Source organism: Lemur catta, chromosome 16, assembly GCF_020740605.2.
Source record: "Lemur catta isolate mLemCat1 chromosome 16, mLemCat1.pri, whole genome shotgun sequence".
In the NCBI taxonomy this organism is placed as follows: domain Eukaryota; kingdom Metazoa; phylum Chordata; class Mammalia; order Primates; family Lemuridae; genus Lemur; species Lemur catta.
This window is the reverse complement of record NC_059143.1, coordinates 35,763,697-35,783,578: the sequence shown is the minus strand read 5'-3', so window position 1 is coordinate 35,783,578 and position 19,882 is coordinate 35,763,697. Positions and strand designations below refer to the sequence as shown.

General features: G+C 54.8%; 1 protein-coding gene across 1 annotated transcript in view; it reads right to left on the bottom strand.

Annotated features, from left to right (window-relative positions):
- CTIF (cap binding complex dependent translation initiation factor) overlaps positions 1 to 19,882 on the bottom strand; it is a 260,791-nt gene that overhangs the window by 76,851 nt on the left and 164,058 nt on the right. Inside the window, exons 8-9 of the mRNA XM_045527488.1 lie at positions 16,431 to 16,917; positions 13,165 to 13,464 (exon numbers count right to left, since the gene is read on the bottom strand). Coding sequence (XP_045383444.1) covers positions 13,165 to 13,464; positions 16,431 to 16,917 — 787 coding nt within the window. The remainder of the gene's footprint in view (positions 1 to 13,164; positions 13,465 to 16,430; positions 16,918 to 19,882) is intronic.

The window sequence follows — 19,882 nt, the reverse complement described above, 5'->3', positions numbered from 1 at the left end:
CCTGGTGCCACACCACCTGCCTCAGGGAAACCCTGGGGTTCAGAGCCCCCAGCAGGCTGGCCGGGGTCCCAGATGTGGTGGCCCTCCCTGCCTCCTGCCCAAGACTGCCTGAGGCCCAAGGTTGGCAGGAAACTCACGACTCTTGAAGTAGAAGTTTTAGTTTTGGATGAAAATATGGTCTTGGCCAGAAATTGCGAGAGGCAGGCGCCAGCAAGATGAACAGGCCAGTGTGGTTACCGTGACCTGGGGTCATGGCCTGGCTGGGCGGCCTCAGCCCTGGGCTTGGTGACCGCCACCCTTGGCCAGGCTGGCGGTGCCCCTCCGCACCACCCTCTCCCCGCAGGCTCCTCCCACCTACAAGTCCTGGGGTTTTTCTTCTGTCCATCCAAATCCTGCCTCTTCCTTCATGCCACCTCCTCCAGGAAGCCTTCCCCAACCTGCCCCACTTACGGGGCTTGCCCTGTCCTCCGACGCTCCTAAGCTGCCCTCGGGTCGGGCTGGCCTTGCCCCTCCAGCAGCCTCTATATACCTGGTAGGGGCCAGCACCCCTGGTGCCGAGCCCAAGGCACCCAGCAGGGCCTCAGTGCCAGCCCGGGGGCCCTTGGAGAGCTTTTCTGTGGCCGGATCCCAGGGCCATCCACAGTGCAGCATCCCAACCCCAAGTCCCAGTGCACCTGGGGGGCCCTGGGCTTGCGGAAGAAGCTCTATGTGGGCATCTCAGGCTGCTTTCCCTGTGTGGAGCCTCTCCTGGGAGCCGTCAATGAATGGGATTCATCAAGGGGGAGGAAAAACACACTACTGTGAGATCCAGAAGTTCCTCATGGAGTGGGAGTCTTAAAGAGGGCACAGACAAAACAACAGGAATTTCAGTGGATTTTAACTATGACGATGCTGGTGGAGTGAGCAAGTACAGGAGGTGGGTATCATGATCCCATTTAACGGAAGAGTAAGTGGAGGGCTGCCAGATGGCCGGATCTACCCGGAGTCTCCCAGAGTGGTGTCAGCACCAGGGCCGGAGGTAGGTGGCTGGCTCCTGGCTGCTTCAGCTACTTCTTATGCCACAAGGTAATAAGCCATTGAAAGGAAGTGTCTGTGGCCGAAAAGTCACTGCCAGGTGACTCTGCTTCTAACCCCACTTTAGAGGTATTACTCCTCTCACCAGAGTTTTAATTTTTACCACCCAGAGTAGTGCAAAGACTGTTGTCTAAAGGGGTCCAACATATGGCTCTGGCTGAATGCACTTGTTGGTTATAGATATTCGTGGGCTTCAGCTGGAGCCTGGCCATTTCCACATACCGCCTAAGCTACTCCTCCTTTGGTATCGCCCTTGCTCTGAGGACAAGCTGGGAGGTGGGGTCACCACATGGTGGCCCTCGGGCCCTCTCTGCTTAATGGGTCTGGGTGGGAGTGATCCGGGTATGCACAGACTTCTCTGGAACACACTCGGTGCCATGCTGGGCACTGTCAAGGCTGGGACGATTTGGGAGGCAAGGGGTTCCCCAGGAAGTAGGGCTTGGTGGCCATCCCAGGAGGGGACTGCTCTTGCCTGAGCATGCCTGTCCTATGCAAAGTGGCCTGAAGCTTCTCTCACTCTGTGAACTGGGATCTGTTCTGGGAATCTGCAAGGGTCACCCAAGGATCAAGTGAAGGTCATTTCCTGCAGGTTGCTTCTTGCTCCCCCCAAGACTCAGAGCTCTGGGCCCTGGGACTGCCTGAAGGACTCACATGTGAGCTCTAAGCATGGGCGGCAAGGGACGGAGACTCTGGGGCTGTGCAGGGAGCCCTGACTCTAAACTCTGGGTTTCAAGGGCAGATCTGTGCTGGGTCAGCACAATGCAGATTCCCTGTGCCGATCGCTCTGCTTCCTGGTCAAGTGTCACCACCTGCCCTGGAGAGGGGTGCCCCAAACAGGGGAAGTCCAGAGGTGAGAAGAAACCGGCAGTGGGCACAGCATGGGTGTGGATTGCTCGCATGATGCCAGTCGGCTGTGGAGTAACTGAGGCACGGCTGACCGCCCCTCCCCCAGGCCCCCCCTTCCTAGCACTGAACCCTGCACCCCTGGATGCCTGCTGTGCCCTGACCTCTGGGTGTGTTTTCTTGACACAGGGATAGCCATGGCCACCTAAACCCCTGATTCTCTAGGGTAAGACATCTCTAAGTGTAAGATCCTATGACCCACATGTGTCTTCCTAAAACACGGCCTCGAACAAGCTCCCTGGGCCTCGGGCCTCTCATCTCCAGCACGAGGGGATTGGACTGGGTAATCTACAGACCCTTCCTTCCACTCTGCACTGGCCCTGAGTTTTAATTAACCCTGGAACTCTACAGCTCAAGAACCAACAATATCTCTCTGGGCCCCACTTTATCAAGCCCAAATCCTTTTGCCTCTCAGGTCCCTCATTGGTCCGTCCTATAGACTTCCTTTAACTCTCAGCCGGATTCCAGCAAGGCAGCAACCTTGCTGTCCCTCACTGTGTCATTGCTTTGAGTCTTGGTTCATTCTATTTCCCCCATCAAAAACACACTTCTGGAAAAGTCTGGCAGTTCCTCAAAAAGTTAAGCATAATAAAATTTCCATATGATCCAGCCATTCTACTTTAGGTATATACCCCAGTGGCTCAGAAGCAGGGTCTCCAACAGATATGTACACGCTCATGCTCATAGCAGCGTCATTCACAACAGCCAAAGGTGTAAGCAACCCACGTGCCCATGGATGAGTGAAGGATAAACAAAGTGTGGTAGATGCATAAAATGAAATATTATCCAGCCAGGAAAAAGAAGGAAATTGTGACACATGTTATCACATCAATGAACCTTGAAACTATGATGCTAAGTGAAATAAGCTGGACACAAAAAAGGAAATGTTGTACGATTCCCCCTGCTGCTCTCCGTAGAGTGGGCACGTTCATGGAGACAGAAGGTGAGTGGAGGTCGTGGGAGGTGGGGGATAGGGAGTTATCTGTGGTGCGTACAGGGCTTCTGTCTGGGATGATGAGGGGGTCTGGTGGGGACAGTCATGGTGGATGCCCAGCATTGTGAATGTGCTTGATGCTGCTGAGCTATATACTTAAAAATGGCTAAAATGGTACATTTTATATTTTTACTGCAATAAAAAAAATGCCCAAAAAGAAAAGAAAAACAACAACAAACTGTCCTTCCCTCTCTCTCCTTCGTGGCCAGCCCCTCCTGCTGGGACCAGCTCCCTCCTGGCTCCACTGCCCGGGCAGGCCTCTGAGCTCCTCGAGCATTTTTAGGAAACCCCCCAGTCTCCTTGTGGCCTGGCACAGGCTGGCTCCAGAGGACCTCGGATAACTCAACACTATTTTCCTCCTTTAGCAAGAGTGGCCCTCTGCGGTCCCCTTCCTGCCGGGGGGCCGCTGCTCCCTCTCGGTGGTGGCTGGGAGCCTCCCTGGGGAGCCAGGGACAGGGAGGTGAGCAGTTACATAACCCGCAGGGAGATTTTTTCCATCGGCCCGAGCGGTGCCAGCTTTCCAGCGGCGGCCGCGGCAGGTAGAGGCGCCCTGTCTGGGCTGGCCGTGCCCGGGCAGGGCCGAGATGCTGCGATCTGGAGCCGCTTAGCATAGCTCAGATTCCCCGCGGCGGCTGGGGGCCGCCACTCGCTGAGCCGCGGGAAAGGATCTGCTGTCTCCTGCCTGCCTGGCTCTGGGGAGGGAGGAGGAGGAGGTGCCGGGGGTGAGCTGCCAGCCAGCCAGGGGTGACCCTCTGGGGCTCGGGACACCGGAGCCGGCCTTCTCCGATAACCCACTTATCTGCAGGGCCTGCTTCGGCATGGCAGCCTCAGACAGGGAAGCGCCCCGCCAAGTTCTATCAGGGGATTTAGCAGGGAAAATGAAGCCGGGGTGGGGGTGACGGGTGTGCACGGAAGAGGACATGGTCTGGCAAGGGACACGGGGGATGGTGAAATAATTCCTGACCTGGGTAAAGTTCCCCTGGCCCAGAAACGAGAGGGAGCAGAACCCCATGCCATTCCCTTTTGTGGCTGTGGCCGGTGCAATCAGCCGTGCCTGCCCACCTAATACGCTTGCCTCCCCGTGAACAGAAGCTGCTGGAACCGGCCAGTGGATGCTTGCCGAATAACTGCTGTGTGCTGGTACAGTGGTGGGACACAAAGGTGACACAGGCACATTGTTTGCCCCCATGACATCTAGGGACACAAGTCTCAGATTAGAAAAGCTTAAATACGAGTCTGGAAGACTCAATGAAGGGGACACACAGTAGATGATAAAGGGTCAGGGGAAGGCAAGGTCCCTGGGCTGAGAGATCAGGGAAGGCTTCCTGGAGGAGGCAGATTTGACTAGGAGGAAAGGAGCACCTGCCAATCCCTGGGCCCACCCCCGGCAAGTCCAATGGTCTATGGGCACCCATTCCCTGTTGTCACTGCTCCAACTTAATCAGCATGGGAGGGGGAAATGGAAATGCTGCCACAAGACCAAGGCAAAGGGTGACCTCCAGGAATCTATGCCTTGAGGCCGAGACAAAGTTATAAGGGCTCCTTGTACCAGGACACGGCACCCACACGATGGAGTGGCAACTACAGGCTTGGGTCAGAGCTGGGGTCCGTGTGCACATCAACTCATTCAATCTCTGTCACAACCCAGTTGTTCTTTACAACGGTGGTCCCCAACCCCGGGGCGGGGGCCGTGGCCCTGCACCAGTCCGTGGCCTGTTGGGAAAACAGGGCCTCTCATCACCACCTGAGCTCCGCCTCCCCGCGCCACCGTGCAGCCCCCATCTCCCCTGTCCTCCCCCCGCCGTCTGTGGAAAAATTGTCTTCCATGAAACAGTCCCTGGTACCAAAAAGGTTGGGGACCATTGCTTTACAGGACAGAAACTGGAGTGCAAAGATGTGTCAAGTGCTCAAGACTGGTGTCCAGGCAGCAGTCGATGCTACCACATGGGTTCTCAGGGCCTCAGCTTTGCTGCCTCAGGGCAAGAAATCCTGCCTAGAGACATGAGGTTCAAGAAAGTGACCCATGCCTGTTCGTTCCTGGTGGCCCGGCTGACCCGATGCAGGCAGCTGCAGGCCCGTGTGGCCTTCCCCTTTGCCTCCCTCCTGAGCCGCCCCTGTTTCTAACGATGCAGCACAGTGGCCACTTTTCATCCAAGGCCCCCTCAGCCTCTGCACACCTTGATTCTCTGTGAAGGCTGCAGTCAACTGCCTGTGAGACCCGCAAGAGTCCCTGCCGTGCACAGAAAGCCACTCTGGGCTTTCTCAAGAGTGGGGCGCTCTGTGGTTTTGGAGAAATCAGCAGTAGCCCAGAGGCGGGAGGCTGGGCACTCGGCTTTGCGGGGAAGCTCCCTGGCCTCTGGGGGCCCAGGGAAGTGGTTCCTTTTGCAGCACCCAAGGCCCACCTGAGGGTATGACGCCTGGCAGGCTGCCGTCCTGGGCTCTTCCAGCCCTTGCTGAGGGTCATTTTCTTTCCTCTATTTATTTCAGATTCAAAAATCAAAATGCTTTTTTACGTTCAAGTCACTTGCTGCTTCTGTCCCACCACGCATCCCCAAGTTCCAGAGGGAACCTCAGACTTCACACTTTTGGAAGCCACTTTGTTCCCCCTACCCCCATCCTGAGCAGTCAGGGAGATCTGGACTGTGAGCTATCCCCGCTGGGTCCTTGAATAAAACACTCAGGATGTGGCTGGCACCCCCCACCGGCGCACAGTGGGATAAGAACAGAGGGGTAGGCAAACGGACTGAGACGACACATATGCAGAATCTACCACAGTGTGTGGTACACAGCAGGTGCTCAATAAGTCTTTGTTGAGCAGAATAAAGATTGAAGAAAAGCAGATAAAATTCACCAAAGCAAGTATAGACAAATCTGGCAACGAGACACAGGGCTCCGACCCACTGTGGCTGTGGCAGGGGGTGTTAAGAGCATGGGTAGGAGCCGGGCATCAGCTCTCCCCATCCAGGAGCCCAGGGCGCCCGTGGACTCTGGTGCAGAGGTCCAAGCTCCTGTGACACTTGGTCTCCTGGGTTGTGAGGCGAGCCTGTTGGGGGCTGCAGGTGCCCACCCTCAGGGAAATGGGTGTGCTGGCTCTGTGTGCCCCTCGCAGGGCACAGCCTTCAGCGTGGCACAGATGACACCCTGGGGTGCTCGGATGCCAGCCACTTTTTAGAAAAGCAGACCTTCGGTGGGCTTCTGAGACACCCTCCACAATGTGCACGTGGGGAAAGCGGCTTGCACTGCCCTCCGGTCCTTGGCGTTCGCCCCTTCTGATTTCTAGCAACCCGTGGAGGGGACGGGGGGACATGGCCCAGGGCTTTTGCGCAGGCTTTGGAATGCACAGAACAATGTGCTTCTATCCCTGGGTGTGCCCAGCTTGGGCCAACACTGAAATTAGTTTACATGCCTGGAGTGCACATTGGCTCAGCGGTGGGTGTGCAGAAGTGAGGGAGGGGGCTCTGGGAACAGAAGAGGGAGAGGTGCAAGGAGGAGATCTCAACTGGGATGGCAGCTCCTGTGGTCCACAAGGACAAGGACAAAGGGACAGTCCAGGTATTTCCCCAGGTACCCTCGGCCCCCAGGGGCCCAGGAAGCTCAGAGACTCAGCATCCACTGGAAATGCAGTGGGATTATTCCGCAGGGGGGATTCTGAAATCCCCACTGATAACTTCATGATTTTCCCAAGCTTCTGACCCCTAGCACGTATTTGGGGAGTGGCGTGGGGCCAGCCCCAGGCAGCCCCATGACGTTGAGTGAGCCTTGTAGCCACGTTCCTCATCTACAAACTTGAGGAAGGATCCCTGCCCTGGAACCTACTTCCATTTCACACACAGGAAAATGCTCAGAAGAATTCAAAAGGCCCTCACCTGCTGGGAGCATTGGTACCCAAGACTGATGGCTCCATCCCTCCCTTCCATAGGCATTTACTGAGCATCTACTACGTACAGGTAATGGTGCCAGGAGCTGAGCACAGGTGATGATAACTCAGCCAGGATTCCTGCCCTGGAAGAGTTTATAAATTAGAGCTGGTTAGAACCCCAAGAATCAACATTAGTCCCTCTCCTCTCTTCCTCTGTAAAAGACAAGGGTTAGGAACCCCAAACTTTTGATAAGGGGGAATGACTTAATTTTCTGGAAACCTTGAGAGAACCCCAAGAGAAGGCTTTCCCTTTAGGAACAGAGTTAGAGGAATGGCCGGATTCCCCTTCCCAAACCCGCAAATGTGGGACCAGGAGAGGGGGTAGGGGGCTGGGACACACAGGGTGTAGAGTGGGGGAAACACACACATCCCAGGTAAGGTGAGGGTAAGGTACATCTTCAGGATTTGTCCACACTTGTCAGATTTACTGATAGGTGCAGCTTGACCAGAAAACCTTGAGTGCCCCTTCTGAGCTAAAATCATACCCAGAGACCCCACAGAGTCACCACCTGATCAAGTTTCTACGTTTCAAAAGCCCCAAACACGTGCTTAATGAGGCCCCAGCCAGAAACTCGGAAGAGTTTATCTGTTCTCTAGCTTGAGGTCAGCATTTTAAGAGGCTGTCTTCTAGAAGGTGCTAGAGAAGAGCGAGTTATTTTGAAAACTGGTCCCATGCCAGGTTCTGATTTCGTGTTGTCTTTTTACAATAGGCCCGCTGTGTTTACGACTTGGTTGAGATGAAGGTTTTTTTTTTTTTTTTTTTCAAAAAAAGGTATTGCATCCTTCTGTTAGATGTGTTGTTGGTAACCGTTGCTAGGGAGAGCTGGGTTCAGTTACAGACACACTGATGCCCGCTCTAATAATACTTTGCTCTGCATAGCTTGGATGCAGACACCTCTTGGCTAAACCGGGCACACACATTTCAACAGAGGAGGGCTTGAACTTGTACTACCCAAGGCTGTCTCAGCAAAGGAGCACTCCCTGAGCCCACATGGAAGTCCTGGGCAGTGACAGGGCAGTGCTGGGCGGAGGGGGCTCAGTCCTCCATTCCTGTCATTCCAAAGGTCCCATAAAAAGAGGCACACTCATTCTTCACTTCTCTGTGAAACTGGACCCCCCCATTATGGCACCACAATCCCCTGATGAGGATCAAGGGAGACTTTTGGTTACTTCTGTAACCCAGGGGCCCGGGCGGCTCACCTTCTCGTGGAAGTTGGAAACAATCAATGCACATCCACATCGTGCAGTTACTGGAGCTCTGCAAACACGGAGGGGCTGGGAGCCTCGGTGGGAAGGGCGGGGTGAGGCAGGCTGAGCAGCGAAGCCGGTCCCCTCCCCAGCGTTGCAGGAGGGCCAGTCCCTGGCACAGCCTGGCAGTGTGGGGTGAGGCCCTTTCCCTAAAACGTGTGATAGCTGTTCAAGGCCAAGAAAAGGGGAAAGGAAATGGGGAAAGGAGTCCAGGACAGAGAGAAATGGGGCCGGCAGGAAGAGAAAAAGCCATTCCTGCCTCCTCAGGGAGGAGTCTCAGGATGACAGTGAGGGGAAACTGAGGATGGAGGAGCTGAAGGTCAGCTCAGCAGTTAGGTCTCCTGCCTCAGTGCTCTCCCACCGGCTCGGGCTCCGAGTGCTGCACGTCGTTCCGCACAGAGCCCAGCACCCGACCGGTATTTCCTGACTGGCTCGCCACACGACAGGTAGAGCCACGTGGCTCAGTGATGGACAATCTTGGCGTCTCTGGGGTGTCTCCTGAAGTGGTGGTCAACCCTGGCTGCAGCTTAGAATCACCTGAGGAGTTCTTAAAGGATGCCCAGGCTCTGTTCCTGGAGACCCTAGTTCAACTGATTGGAGGTAGGCCCGTGCCAGCGCGTGTGAGCAGCTCTCCATGCGATCCCAGTGTCCAGCTCAGCTGAGAACCACTGACCTACAGACGGCCCAGTGTCTGAAATGCAGTATTCCCTGCTGGGTCCCCTCTGCTGACAATCACACCGATAACAGGCTGTGCCTCAGTTTGCCCAAGCAAACAGCCTCGTCACCTACAAACCGTCAGTCACCCAATGCCTTGGTCCCTGGACCAGCAATACCTGGGGGCTTTTTAGAAATGCAGAATCTCAGGCCCCATCCCAGACCTACTGCATCCGAATCTGCATTTAAACAAAACCCCATGTGATTTCTATGCACATTCAAGTTGGAGAACCACTGATCTAGAGAACACTACATGCTTGGCACGTTTAAGAAAGGTCTGATTAGCCGGGCATGGTGGGAGGCTACCACTTGGGAGGCTGAGGCGGGAGGATTGCTTGAGCCTGGAGTGTGAGGCTGCAGTGAGCTATGATGATGCCACTGCACCTTAGCGTGGCTGACAGAGAGAGACCCTGTCTCAAAAAAATAAAAATAAAAACAAAAAATTAAAAAAAAAGTCTGTTTAATAAATAGATCTATAGCTTATTTACAAGGATGCTGGTAAGACAAGGGCCACATCTAAGGCAAAAAAGAGTTCGTTTGGATGTAAAAATTAAATACCATTTTTGAGCTGTGGGATAGGTGATGGGGTCCACTGAGACCCCAGGGTCTCTGGTACTATTGGCTCATGAGGGCATATCTTCTGGGTTCCTTGAGATGGTGATATTGAGTCTGGCTGGGAAGGGTTAAAGGACCTTTGGCCTTCCCCCACCCCCTACTTCCCGATACATGGGGGCTGCACCCTAGCTTGGCAGGCAGCTCACAGACCTCTGCTGCAGTGTTAACCACATCAGAGGTTGCCTCTCTCCCTTCCATGCCACCGGCTCCCGGAGCTGAGCGTGGCCCTCGGGGAGAGAGGGGAGGCGAGGGCTCTGCAGGCCGGGCCAGGACTGCGGGCCAGGAAAGGGACACAAGCACACTTTGCCAGGAGATGAAGGCAAGTGAGAAAGGGCACCCCTGCAGGTGTTAAGAGGGAAAGCGGGGTTTACTGTGCTGTGCCTGCGGCTTCCTCCTCTTGCACCTCTGGCGTTTGGGTGGCGAATGGCCATGAGTTATGCTGCTCGGCGAGCCCTGCTCCACCCCACACCCCCTTGGCTTCAGAGAGGAGCAGCAGGGCCTGGAAAGCCCAGACACGGCGTTGGTGTCCTCTGGGCCTTGCAGTCAGGGGCCGTCGGGGGATCGGGGCAGCTTTGCACCAGCACAGCCATGCTTTGACTGGCTGCCCAGGAGGCCCGAGTACCCACATCCAGCCCTTGGTTATACCCTTCAAGGGGGTCCCTCCTTGTCTCACACAAAAGCCAGAGCTGTGGCTAGTGAAGAGGGGTGACTGGTGGCCTATGGGGACATTTAGATTTCTAAATACCTGACCCACAAATGCTCCACCCAGGCAAATGGTTGGCGTCTGACATGTGGGGAGTGGGGATGGGCTGTTCTAGAGCCTCAGAATGTGAGCTCCGCCTGCCCCTGGGGGTTCCCCTCTGGCCCTGGGCTGCAGCTGTCCTCAGGCCCATGGCCTGGGAGAAGGGAGAGGGGAGGCTTCTAGTGCCTTCCTCTTCACACATGCCTTTCTCCACGATGGCCGAGGGCCCTCCAAGCACCAGGCACTGTGCAGACACCGGGATGCAGACGGCTCCCTCTCCTAGAGACCAGGGTGGGTGGGGCGGCCAAGAGCAGCGTGCACCCGACTCTGTCACTGTGTGTTCATGCAGTCATTGGTTGAAGTTCTGATCCTTCCTCCCTGCAAACCTCTTCAGGACAAAGGTGTGTCATTTATCGGCCATTGGGTCTTTAGCCCTGAGGCTGGTGCCTGGCACACACAGATACGCAGTAAATACTAGCAGGGTGACTGAATGTTTGTGGCTCCAGGCGACAGGTGCTGGGACAGGGGACGGCTGGGTGCTTCCTGGAAAGTGGGGCCCCAGCGCCACCTGAGGCATGAGTGTGATTCACCCTGGCAGGGGGTGGACGTCTGGACAGGAGGAGAGTCTGCTTACCCAGGGTGCAGCAGGAGAGGAGGTTCAGCCTGGCTGGAGGGTGGTGGTGGGGGAGCGGGGGGCAGGATGTGGGGGTGCCAGTTCTCCTCTGCCCCAAAGACAAGGTGGCACCTGCTGAGTTGGGTCTCCTGAGCTGGCCCCTAAGCCTCTATCACTCATGACAGACCTATCACTGAGCCAGGACATGGGGTAAGCAGGTTTGTGAGGTCTAGGGGGACCCAGGACTGTTGCGTGCCAGTGGCAAGGCCTGGGCAGAGTGGGAAAGGAAGATTGTCATGGGGGGTCACTCGTGCCCCTCCCCGAGGGCCCGGCTCATCTCCAGCAGCGCAGATCGGAGGGTGTACCGAAGAGCCAGTGCGTGCGAGTCCCAAGCAGATGCTCGGAGACCAGGCTCCGACTGACAGCTGAATCGGGTCTAGAACCCCTATTTCCCAGCTGTCAATGCAGTGCCTTCCCCCTACCCCCCTGTTTGCCAAACTGTGTCTCTCAGCACACCCATCCCACAAGAAGTTCCTAGCTGAGGAATGCAACGAGGACTTCGCTAAGTTAAACGCCGCCAGACAGGGTCCCTCCCTGCTGCACGTGCGGAGCCTGTGCTAACTTTGAGGCTGATGGAGAGGCGAGTGCAGGGGCCACAGAGCCCCTTCTGGGGCTGAGCGTTTCCCGAGACTGATGCTCCACTGGACACTGGGAAGGCTGCTCTCTCACGGCTGGCTGGAGGAAATGCCTGACAGGGGTGGGCCCTGCAGCCAGCCGCCCTCCCCGCTGCCCTGTGTGTCTGTCTGCACTGGGTCTGGCTGGGTCCCTCAGAGCTGGCAGCCACTGTCTAGAACTCTTGCCCCATCCTGGCCCTTCTCTGAAAAACAAAACCCAAAGCCAACGCCACAGGCTGATCCTGTCCCTGACTCCCCTGTGCCGGGTGGTCGGTGGCAGACAGACTTCTCCCTGCCTGTCACTCTCAACGCTCTCCCAGGACATTCCGGCCCGCGAGGAACATGCCCGATGTGCAAATCCCTCAGGTAATGCGGGAATTCGTCACCAGGGGAGAGCGGGCGATCCAGGAATGGGAACCCGATCAGGGCCTGGAGCAGGAGGGAAGCAGCCTGGGCTGGCCAGGGAGAGCTCATGTTGCAGTGGGCCAGACACACGCACGTGGAAGAGGAGAGGGTGGGCGGAACGGAGCCCTGTGCCCCGGGAGCGACTTCCCCGGCTTCAGGGAAGAGAAGGCAGACCACGAACCAAGTGTGAGACAAGGGGACCATGCCCTCGTTTACACCTGCTGTCTGGGCACAGTGATGAACGGAGCCCTGTTCGCTTGCAGAAGCCTTGCAGTCTGGATGCCCTAGGACACGGTCACCCCAGCTAAGACAGACCTGCAGGTGGTGTCTGCAGCTCTGTAATTCCACTTCCATAACTTCCCAGCCAGTTTTACCTTGCCTGGCCCGGCAACGCGATTCGTACTTCAACAAGTCTCTAAAGTACCAAGTAGGAGGAGAGACGGCTTTCCCCCAGCCACGACTCCCAGAGTGGTCCCAGGGCCCGGTGCGGCCACCAGGCTATGCCCCCTGCTGTCTCTCCCTGATGCCATCAGTTCACCTGCTACCGCCCACGACAGAAGAGCAGGTACTTGCGAGATGAAATGGTGCCAGGCTCGGTCTAAGTGCACACGCCCACGCCCACTACACACCCATGCCCATAAAACCACCAAGGGATGCTGGTCCCCATGGGGAAGCAATGAGCAGGGGTGGGGTTACGCTCTCTGGGGGTGAAGGGATATTAAGTGGGAAAGACAAGCTTGCATTGCTACGCTTCCTCTCTGCCTAGGAGCCCCAGTGTCTGGGCAGACAGACTGTCCCTTTCCAGCTCCCGTGTGGCTTTGCTCACACCCGTCTCGGTACCAGCTACAACCAGCTGCACAGCTGCAAACGTACGAGGGTGTGGTCCTTGGGGGAGGAGGAGAGACGGCCACAGCAAGTTCGTGTCTGTCCAGACAGAGAGAGGTCAAAGCACAGGCCAGGCTCAGACAAAGGGCCGGGCCTCTTATCATGAAAATAGAAAGAGGGAAAGGCTGGTTCAACACAAAGCACCTATAAAATTATATTGGTGTATCGTTACCATGGAGCATGCACACAAACACACACAAATCTGGCCACTCGTCCCCTGCCCCTGCACCGCCTTTCTGTTTTCTATAATTACTCGGGCGAGGGGGAAACTTGGGGAAAGTTCAACTGTGGTTCCAACTTGCAGCCTCCTCGCTACTAATAACCCCCGGACGGACGCAGAGGGGCAGGGGCGCGGGGGCAGCTGTCGTGTCCCGTTACCTGGAGCATGTTGAGGAGCAGGCTCCGGAACTTGGTGCCCTCCACCATGAAGAGCGCCATCTTGTCGCACAGCTTGGCGGCGGTGAAGGCGAAGCTGCGGTCAGACACGGCCTTCTGGTAGATGGTCCGCACGATCTCTCCCAGCATCTCCTCCGAGTTGGTGGAGTTCTGCGCCTCCTCCATGAAGGTGGTGAGCTTGGCGTCCACGTCGCTGCTGTTGTTCCGCATGCTGTTCAGGATCTCCATCAGCTTGTCCATCTTGTTCTGCTGAGGGCTGCTTGTCTCCACTGCCACGTCCTCCTGGGGGTGTGGGAGACAAACAGGCGTGCCTGAGGGACGCCCAGGTTTCCGCAGGGGGCGGCCTGGTGGGTGGAGGGCTGCCACCCCCAGAAAGCGGAACCGGCCCTGCCTTCTTGGGCCTGAGGTCTGGTCCCTCTGGAAATGCTAACCGCCACCAAAGACCCCTCATGCCCTGATGCTCTTTGTTGATTTTTTTTCTTGGCGTCAGCGACATTCTAGCTCCTACCCAGGGTTCTCATATATACTGGCTTTTTTGGTCTATTTTTTGGTCCATCAAATGTCTTAATCTAGAAGTCTTATTTAATATTTCCTCTTGTATAAGCCCCATTAAATCAAGACATCAAATAAGAAATTGGGCCAAAAATGAAAACGCAGGTAGGAAGGCTAGGTCAGGAAGGCTGGTAAGATCCAAAATGCCTGCACTGGGGGTTAGAAGTGGCCCGGGGAGCAGCCACTTTGTCCTCCACATCCTCAGCTCCGAATGCCCACAGCTGGTCACATTCTCTGGGCACAGGGTTCCATGTGGACACGACCCTGGCTTTGCATCCTACGGAGACTGTGCCGGCCTTCTACACACAACTATTACACACCAAGGAGTCCACCAATGTGCCGCTAAAATAGTTGGTGCTTCTAGGAGGGAAATTTCAGATAAAAAGCCCTATACCCTTATGAGGTTTCACTGCAACTGGGACCAGACCAGGGGCTGAAGGAAGAAGAAAATGGCATCTGACTGTCAAAAGTGTTTACTCACACAGAGCAGAGTGGTGGCCAAGAATGTGATTGACTTAACTGCTGGGATGTGAGGTCCAGGTGGAGGGGCAGGATCATAAGATGAGACCCACACTTGTCCTTCTGTTCTCAACAGTAGGTGCTCTGGCCTACAAGGCACAGAGCAAGGTTCTATCTCCTGCTCTCTGTCGCTCGCCATGTGGCTTTGGGCAAGTGGTTTCACTCGCTAGGCCTCAGTTTCCTCAGGAGAAACATGGTGAGGACGGAAGATTCGTAGTGGGGTTGAGTTCCAAGGGCAACCGGTCTCTCACTTGAGACCTGAGAGTTGAATCTGGGGTGTCCTTCTCTGTCTTCTCCTCGAGCCCCTCAAAGCCATCTACGTCCTCAAAGAATGCTCGTCTGGGTCTCTGAGTTGGGTCCAGAATACAGAGCTCCCCACCGCCATGGACATCTAATGCTTTACCCGTTCCTTGAAAGGCAGAGGGAAGTGTTACTCTCCTTGATGAAAACCTCATGTGGGCTGGACTAGTGGCTCCCCTGTGCCCAGGGTTCAACTTTTTTTAGGGTAAGTGGGAAGAGTGACCCAGCCTGAGACTAAGCCCATGTCCTCCTGGTCCAGGAGTCTAGGAGGCCTCACCTGAGGGGAGTCCTTAAAACTGATCAGTGGGTGCCATAGATCCACCCTCTCTGTTCCATCTCCCCCCTGTCCCTCCCAACCATCTAGGCCCCAGGGCGGGAACAGTTGTTTGCATATAGACCCTTGTAAAAGACAAGGCTCTTCAGACACTATCTCATTTATTCTTCACAGTCTCTTTGCAAGGTGGGTAGTATAACACCCATTTTACAGATGAGTAAACTGGGGCTCAGAGAGGTTAGGTGACTTGCCCAAGGTCGCCCAGCCAAAGGCAAAGTGAGGACTGAGTCTGGCTGGCTGCTCTCTGCCGCACTGCAGTTGCATTTAGCAGAGCCCTGGGGAACGTGATAAATGGGCCTTCTCCCTGGTCGGGCCATAGCAACCTGTCCTGGAAGCTCTTCAGGCAGGGACCACGCACTGGCCCTCACTTGGGAAGCTCTCCCCAGTGCCCACCTTTGGGACGTAAGGAAATAGTGAGACTTTCCTCTAGGATCCCACAGCCGCTTGTCCCGGAGGGGATGTGGAGCAGAGGAGGGGACACTGGAGGAAGCAGAGGGAACTTAGGGGGACACAGAGGACACCAGGAGCAGCATCTCATCTCCAGAGTTGATCCAGGAAGACAGCTGCCCTGCCTCATCCCACCTGGGTGTGGACCTTGGGCCTGGCCCCTGGGGCAAAAGGCTGGGGAGGATGGGGGAGAGGGAGGATGGGGGAGAGGGAGGATGAGGGAGAGGGAGGATGGAGGAGATGCCCAGGACCTCGAGCTTGGCGGAGGTCCCAGAGGAAGACCCCACAGGCTCTGTCTGCCGCACAGGGAGGGCTGTGGGCAAGTCGGGCTTTCTTGGGATGGTTCCTCTCCAAGGTGACCTTACCTGTGCCTTCGGCGGGCAGCAAGCATGTGCTGCTGGGGTGAGCACACGGACTTAATGCTGTAAGTAACACATCCCCGTCCCTGCCCTGGAGGCTCGGGCATCTCCTCCTGACGCTGTGGACCAGGCACTGGAGACCAGGCCAGGACGAGAGTGAGGAAACAGGCTCCCGGGGAGTGACCGCCAGGAGGCCTGGCCCTGTGGGTCCTGCCGGCACAGGTCAGCACGGATGGAGGATGTCGAGTGGAGCCTCCTTACCGTTTACACCCTAGAGCGCTCGCTGGCCACAGGGAGATGCAACCGGCCTGCACCCACTCCGCCCAGCTCACCTCGGCTCCCCACGCTGGTAGGGCCCCCACCTGCGTGGCACTCACCTCGTGGGGAAGCGTCAGTGCCTCTTACTCCGTAAGCCCCAGGTTTCCCCAAATGCCCTTTAGCATGAACAGGGCGGTATCTGACCCGGCACCAAGTGCCCGCCCCGGGCCTCTTGGGGGGCCAGGAGGTGAGGAGCCAGAGTAGCTAGAGGGCCCATGGGGAGCTGGCCGTGGGCCGGCCCTCTGGTGGCCCAGTGGCACCCAAGGCAGTAGTGTCCCCGTGTGGTGGGTCCCCACAGCCTGCTTCCCTCCACATGGCTCCCCAGACCCTCAAAGCCCTGCGGCTCTGCCCTGCGCCCACCTACAATGTGCCTACCTCTCACTGGTGCAAGAGAAAAGCAAAACTTCAATTACTGGTACCTTTTCTTTTAGCCTTCGCCGCAGTCTGTCTTTGGAAGACTGGAGCAGGGTAATTCTGGGCCGCTCCCCGATGCGCTCAGGAAGAACACTGTCTTTACGCTTTGTCTCGGCCTCCGGCCCTCCCGGCGGCTGCGGGGGCAGCCTCTCAGAAGCCACCGGGGCCAGGGCGTCAGGGCTGCGGGGGGGTTCGAGGCCGCTGTGCCCGGAGTCCCCCGCGGTGTCCTCAAGTTTTGGGCTCTCGATGGTCACAATCTCTTTGGCATTGCGGTGGGTGCCTGCCTCCCCCTTGTCGCCTGGCGGGTGCTTCATGTTGCCGTGGTGCCAGCGCCGGTTCTGGCTGTAGCCGTGGTGGGTGGGCCTCCCCGAGGGGTGAGGTGCTGAGCCCCCCTGGTAGGATTTCTGGTGGTCCCTGTTGTGTTTGGCGCTGCCCGGCTGATGGTCACCATGCTGCTGGGGCTTGTTCCCTCCTGGAGGTCTTTGCTGTCGTCTGCAAATGGAAGGGGAAAGACAGAGGATGGGACCACTGAGTGGGCCGGTCAGGTGCCTGCATCTGGACACTGGAACCGCAAGTCACTGCCTTGTCCATTCATTCATTCTTCCAACAAACACTTCCTGGGCACCTCCTATGTGCCAGGCTCTGTGACAGGGGCTATGGCAGAGAACAGCCAGTCAGGTCCCTGCTTTGCAGAGGATTTAAGTCAATCCTTCACTTAAAATCAGTACGTTATTCACTTAGCAGAATATGCACAAATGCATGCACGTGGAACAAAATTAAAAAGATCCAATAGAGTACACATTGAACCCTCCTGCCTCTGGCCCCACCACCAGTTATGTGCTCTGGAAGCACCTGTTCCCAGATCGTGAATCTTCCATGCATATCCTATGCATGTACCAGCAAGGAAACATACACAGACCTGTCTCCCATAATCACCATCTCATTAATGACTTTGCACCAGAGCGGTTTTTGAAAAGTGTATCACTTTTCAAACAATTTTTTTTGATGCATTGACATTGTCATCCCAAAACCCACTAACTAAATATACTATAAGAAGTTGTTACGGGCTAAATTGTGTCCCTCTCACCCTTCCCCCAAATTCATATGTTGAAGCTCCAACACTGAGTCCTTTAGAATGTGACCATAGTTGGAGACAGGGCCCTTAAAAAGGTGATTAAGTTAAAATGAGGCTGTTGGGGTCGGCTCCAAACTAATCTAACTGGTGTCCTTATAGTAAGAGAAAATTTGGGCACACAGAGACATCAGGGATGCCGTGCATGGAGAGGAAAGACCATGTGAGGACACAGGAAGGCGGCCGTCTGCAAGCCAAGGAGAGAGGGCTCAGAAGAAATCAACCCTGCAGACACCTTGATCTTGGACTTCCAGGTTCCAGAATTGAGAGAAAATAAATGTCTGTTGTTTAAGCCACCCAGTCATCAGTACTTTGTTACGGCAGGCCTGGCAAACCAATACAGAGGGGATATTTAACACGACGGTTTTGGGTAAAGACAGGTTCACCAAGTTACTTGATAGCACTTTCTAGGCAGAGAGCAGCATATGGAACAAAATGTGAGTTGTGCACCATGGGGCAGACCCCAAACGTTTTGATTTGAGGACTGAAGGGAAGTGAAGGGGCGGAGAGGGGCATTCTCATGACTCTTCAGACTGGCGCAAGGGCTGCTTCCTGCCACTCAAAGCACCTTGTATTCAATCTTCATCTCACCCTCAGCGTGTTACACATGTCACAACTTTACCGGGAGTGCAGCTGAACTACAAGATAACATTAGCCCCTCAAAGCTTGCAAAGTGGTGAAGAAAATTTGCAGGAAGAAGATGCTACCTTCTAAAGAATGAGCCCCACACCTCCTCTGTGACCTGTCTTGGGTACCACAGACCTTGCTTGCATTGCATTTTATGAACAAACTGTATTTCTTTACTTTCAAATTATTGCTTATTATTTCTATAAACTCAATTTCAATGTTCACTGGATATATTTTTATCCGTGAAAATTTGGGGGTATCTTAGGTTGGAGTTAAACACATTATTGTTTTCTCATTAAAATTAATGAAAAAATTTTTTTTCATTGAAAAGCTGTCACTGAAAAGCTTAGTGGCAGAGCTTTCAGGGGGAATTAAAATAGCTAAGTGAGGGACAGATGCAAGAGTCTTCATTTTGTTTCCATGTAACACACTGTATATTAGGAATAGAAATGAGCATAATCTTTCTGAAGGGGAATTTGACAATTTGTTTCAAAAGCCTCTAACACACGCAAACCATTGGACCCTGCAATTCTACTTGTGACAATGTGTCCAAAGGAAATAATCAAAGATGTGTAAAAGGATTTAGGCACAAGGATGTTCATCAGAGCAAAAACTGAATGTGGAGTAATTAAGAATACGGCAAAAACACTCATGCTTGTTGGTGGAAGTATGGTGTCATTTTTAAGGCAAGTATTTACATGCGCTGGAAAATCTGGAAGGATGCACACCAAAGTGCTAATAGTGGTTATCTCTGGAAGACAGGATGTGGATTTTTCTTTTCTATTTTCTAAATGAACACAATTTTATTTTTTCATTAAACTTTTCATTGTCAGGCAATTATAGATTCACATGAGTTCTCAGGGATAATACAGAGAGATCCCTTGTCCTTTTTAGCCTCACGGTAACATCGTGCAAAACTGTACACTACAATATCACAACCAGGATATCGACATTGATGTGGCCAAGCTATAGAACATTCCCATCACTACAAAGGTGCCCCTGTCACTCTTTCACAGCCACACCCCTTCCCTCCCACGCCCAGCCCCTCGGGCTCTGGCGAGCACCCATCTGTTTTTCATTTATAATTCTGTCATTTCAGAGTGTTGTATAAATGCAGTTGTCCAGTATGGAACCCACTGCGACTGGCTTTTTTCACTTAGCATAGTTCCCTGGAGATTCATCTAGATTGTCGCTGTGTCAAGAGTTCGTTCCTGTTGATTGCTGAGTCGTATTCCATGCTATGGATGTGCACAGCGTGCTGAACCACCCCCCACTGAAGGGCGGCTGGGTTGCTTCCCGTTTGGGGCTATGATGAATAAGGCTGCTAGGATCACTTGTGGACAGGCTTCTGTGTGAACGTAAGTTTTCATTTCCCTGGCATAAATGCCCAGGAGTACCACCTGTGGACGGTATGGTGGTTGTATTTTTAGTTTTCAAAGAAATTCTCACACTGTTTTCCAGAGAGGCTACACCACTCTACCTTCCTGCCAGCAATGCAGGGAAACTTTTAGCCATGATTTCTTTGAGTGATTTTTTATTTTTAGCCCCACCCTTCTTCTCCTCTCCTTTTGGGACTGAGATGGCACGCGTGTCAGATTTTCAGTTACAGTCCCACGGGTCCCTGCAGCTCAGGTCATTCTCCCCACGGGGGGCTGGGGCCCCTCCTCGCAGTCTAGGCCCCTCCCTGGGCCCTTGCTG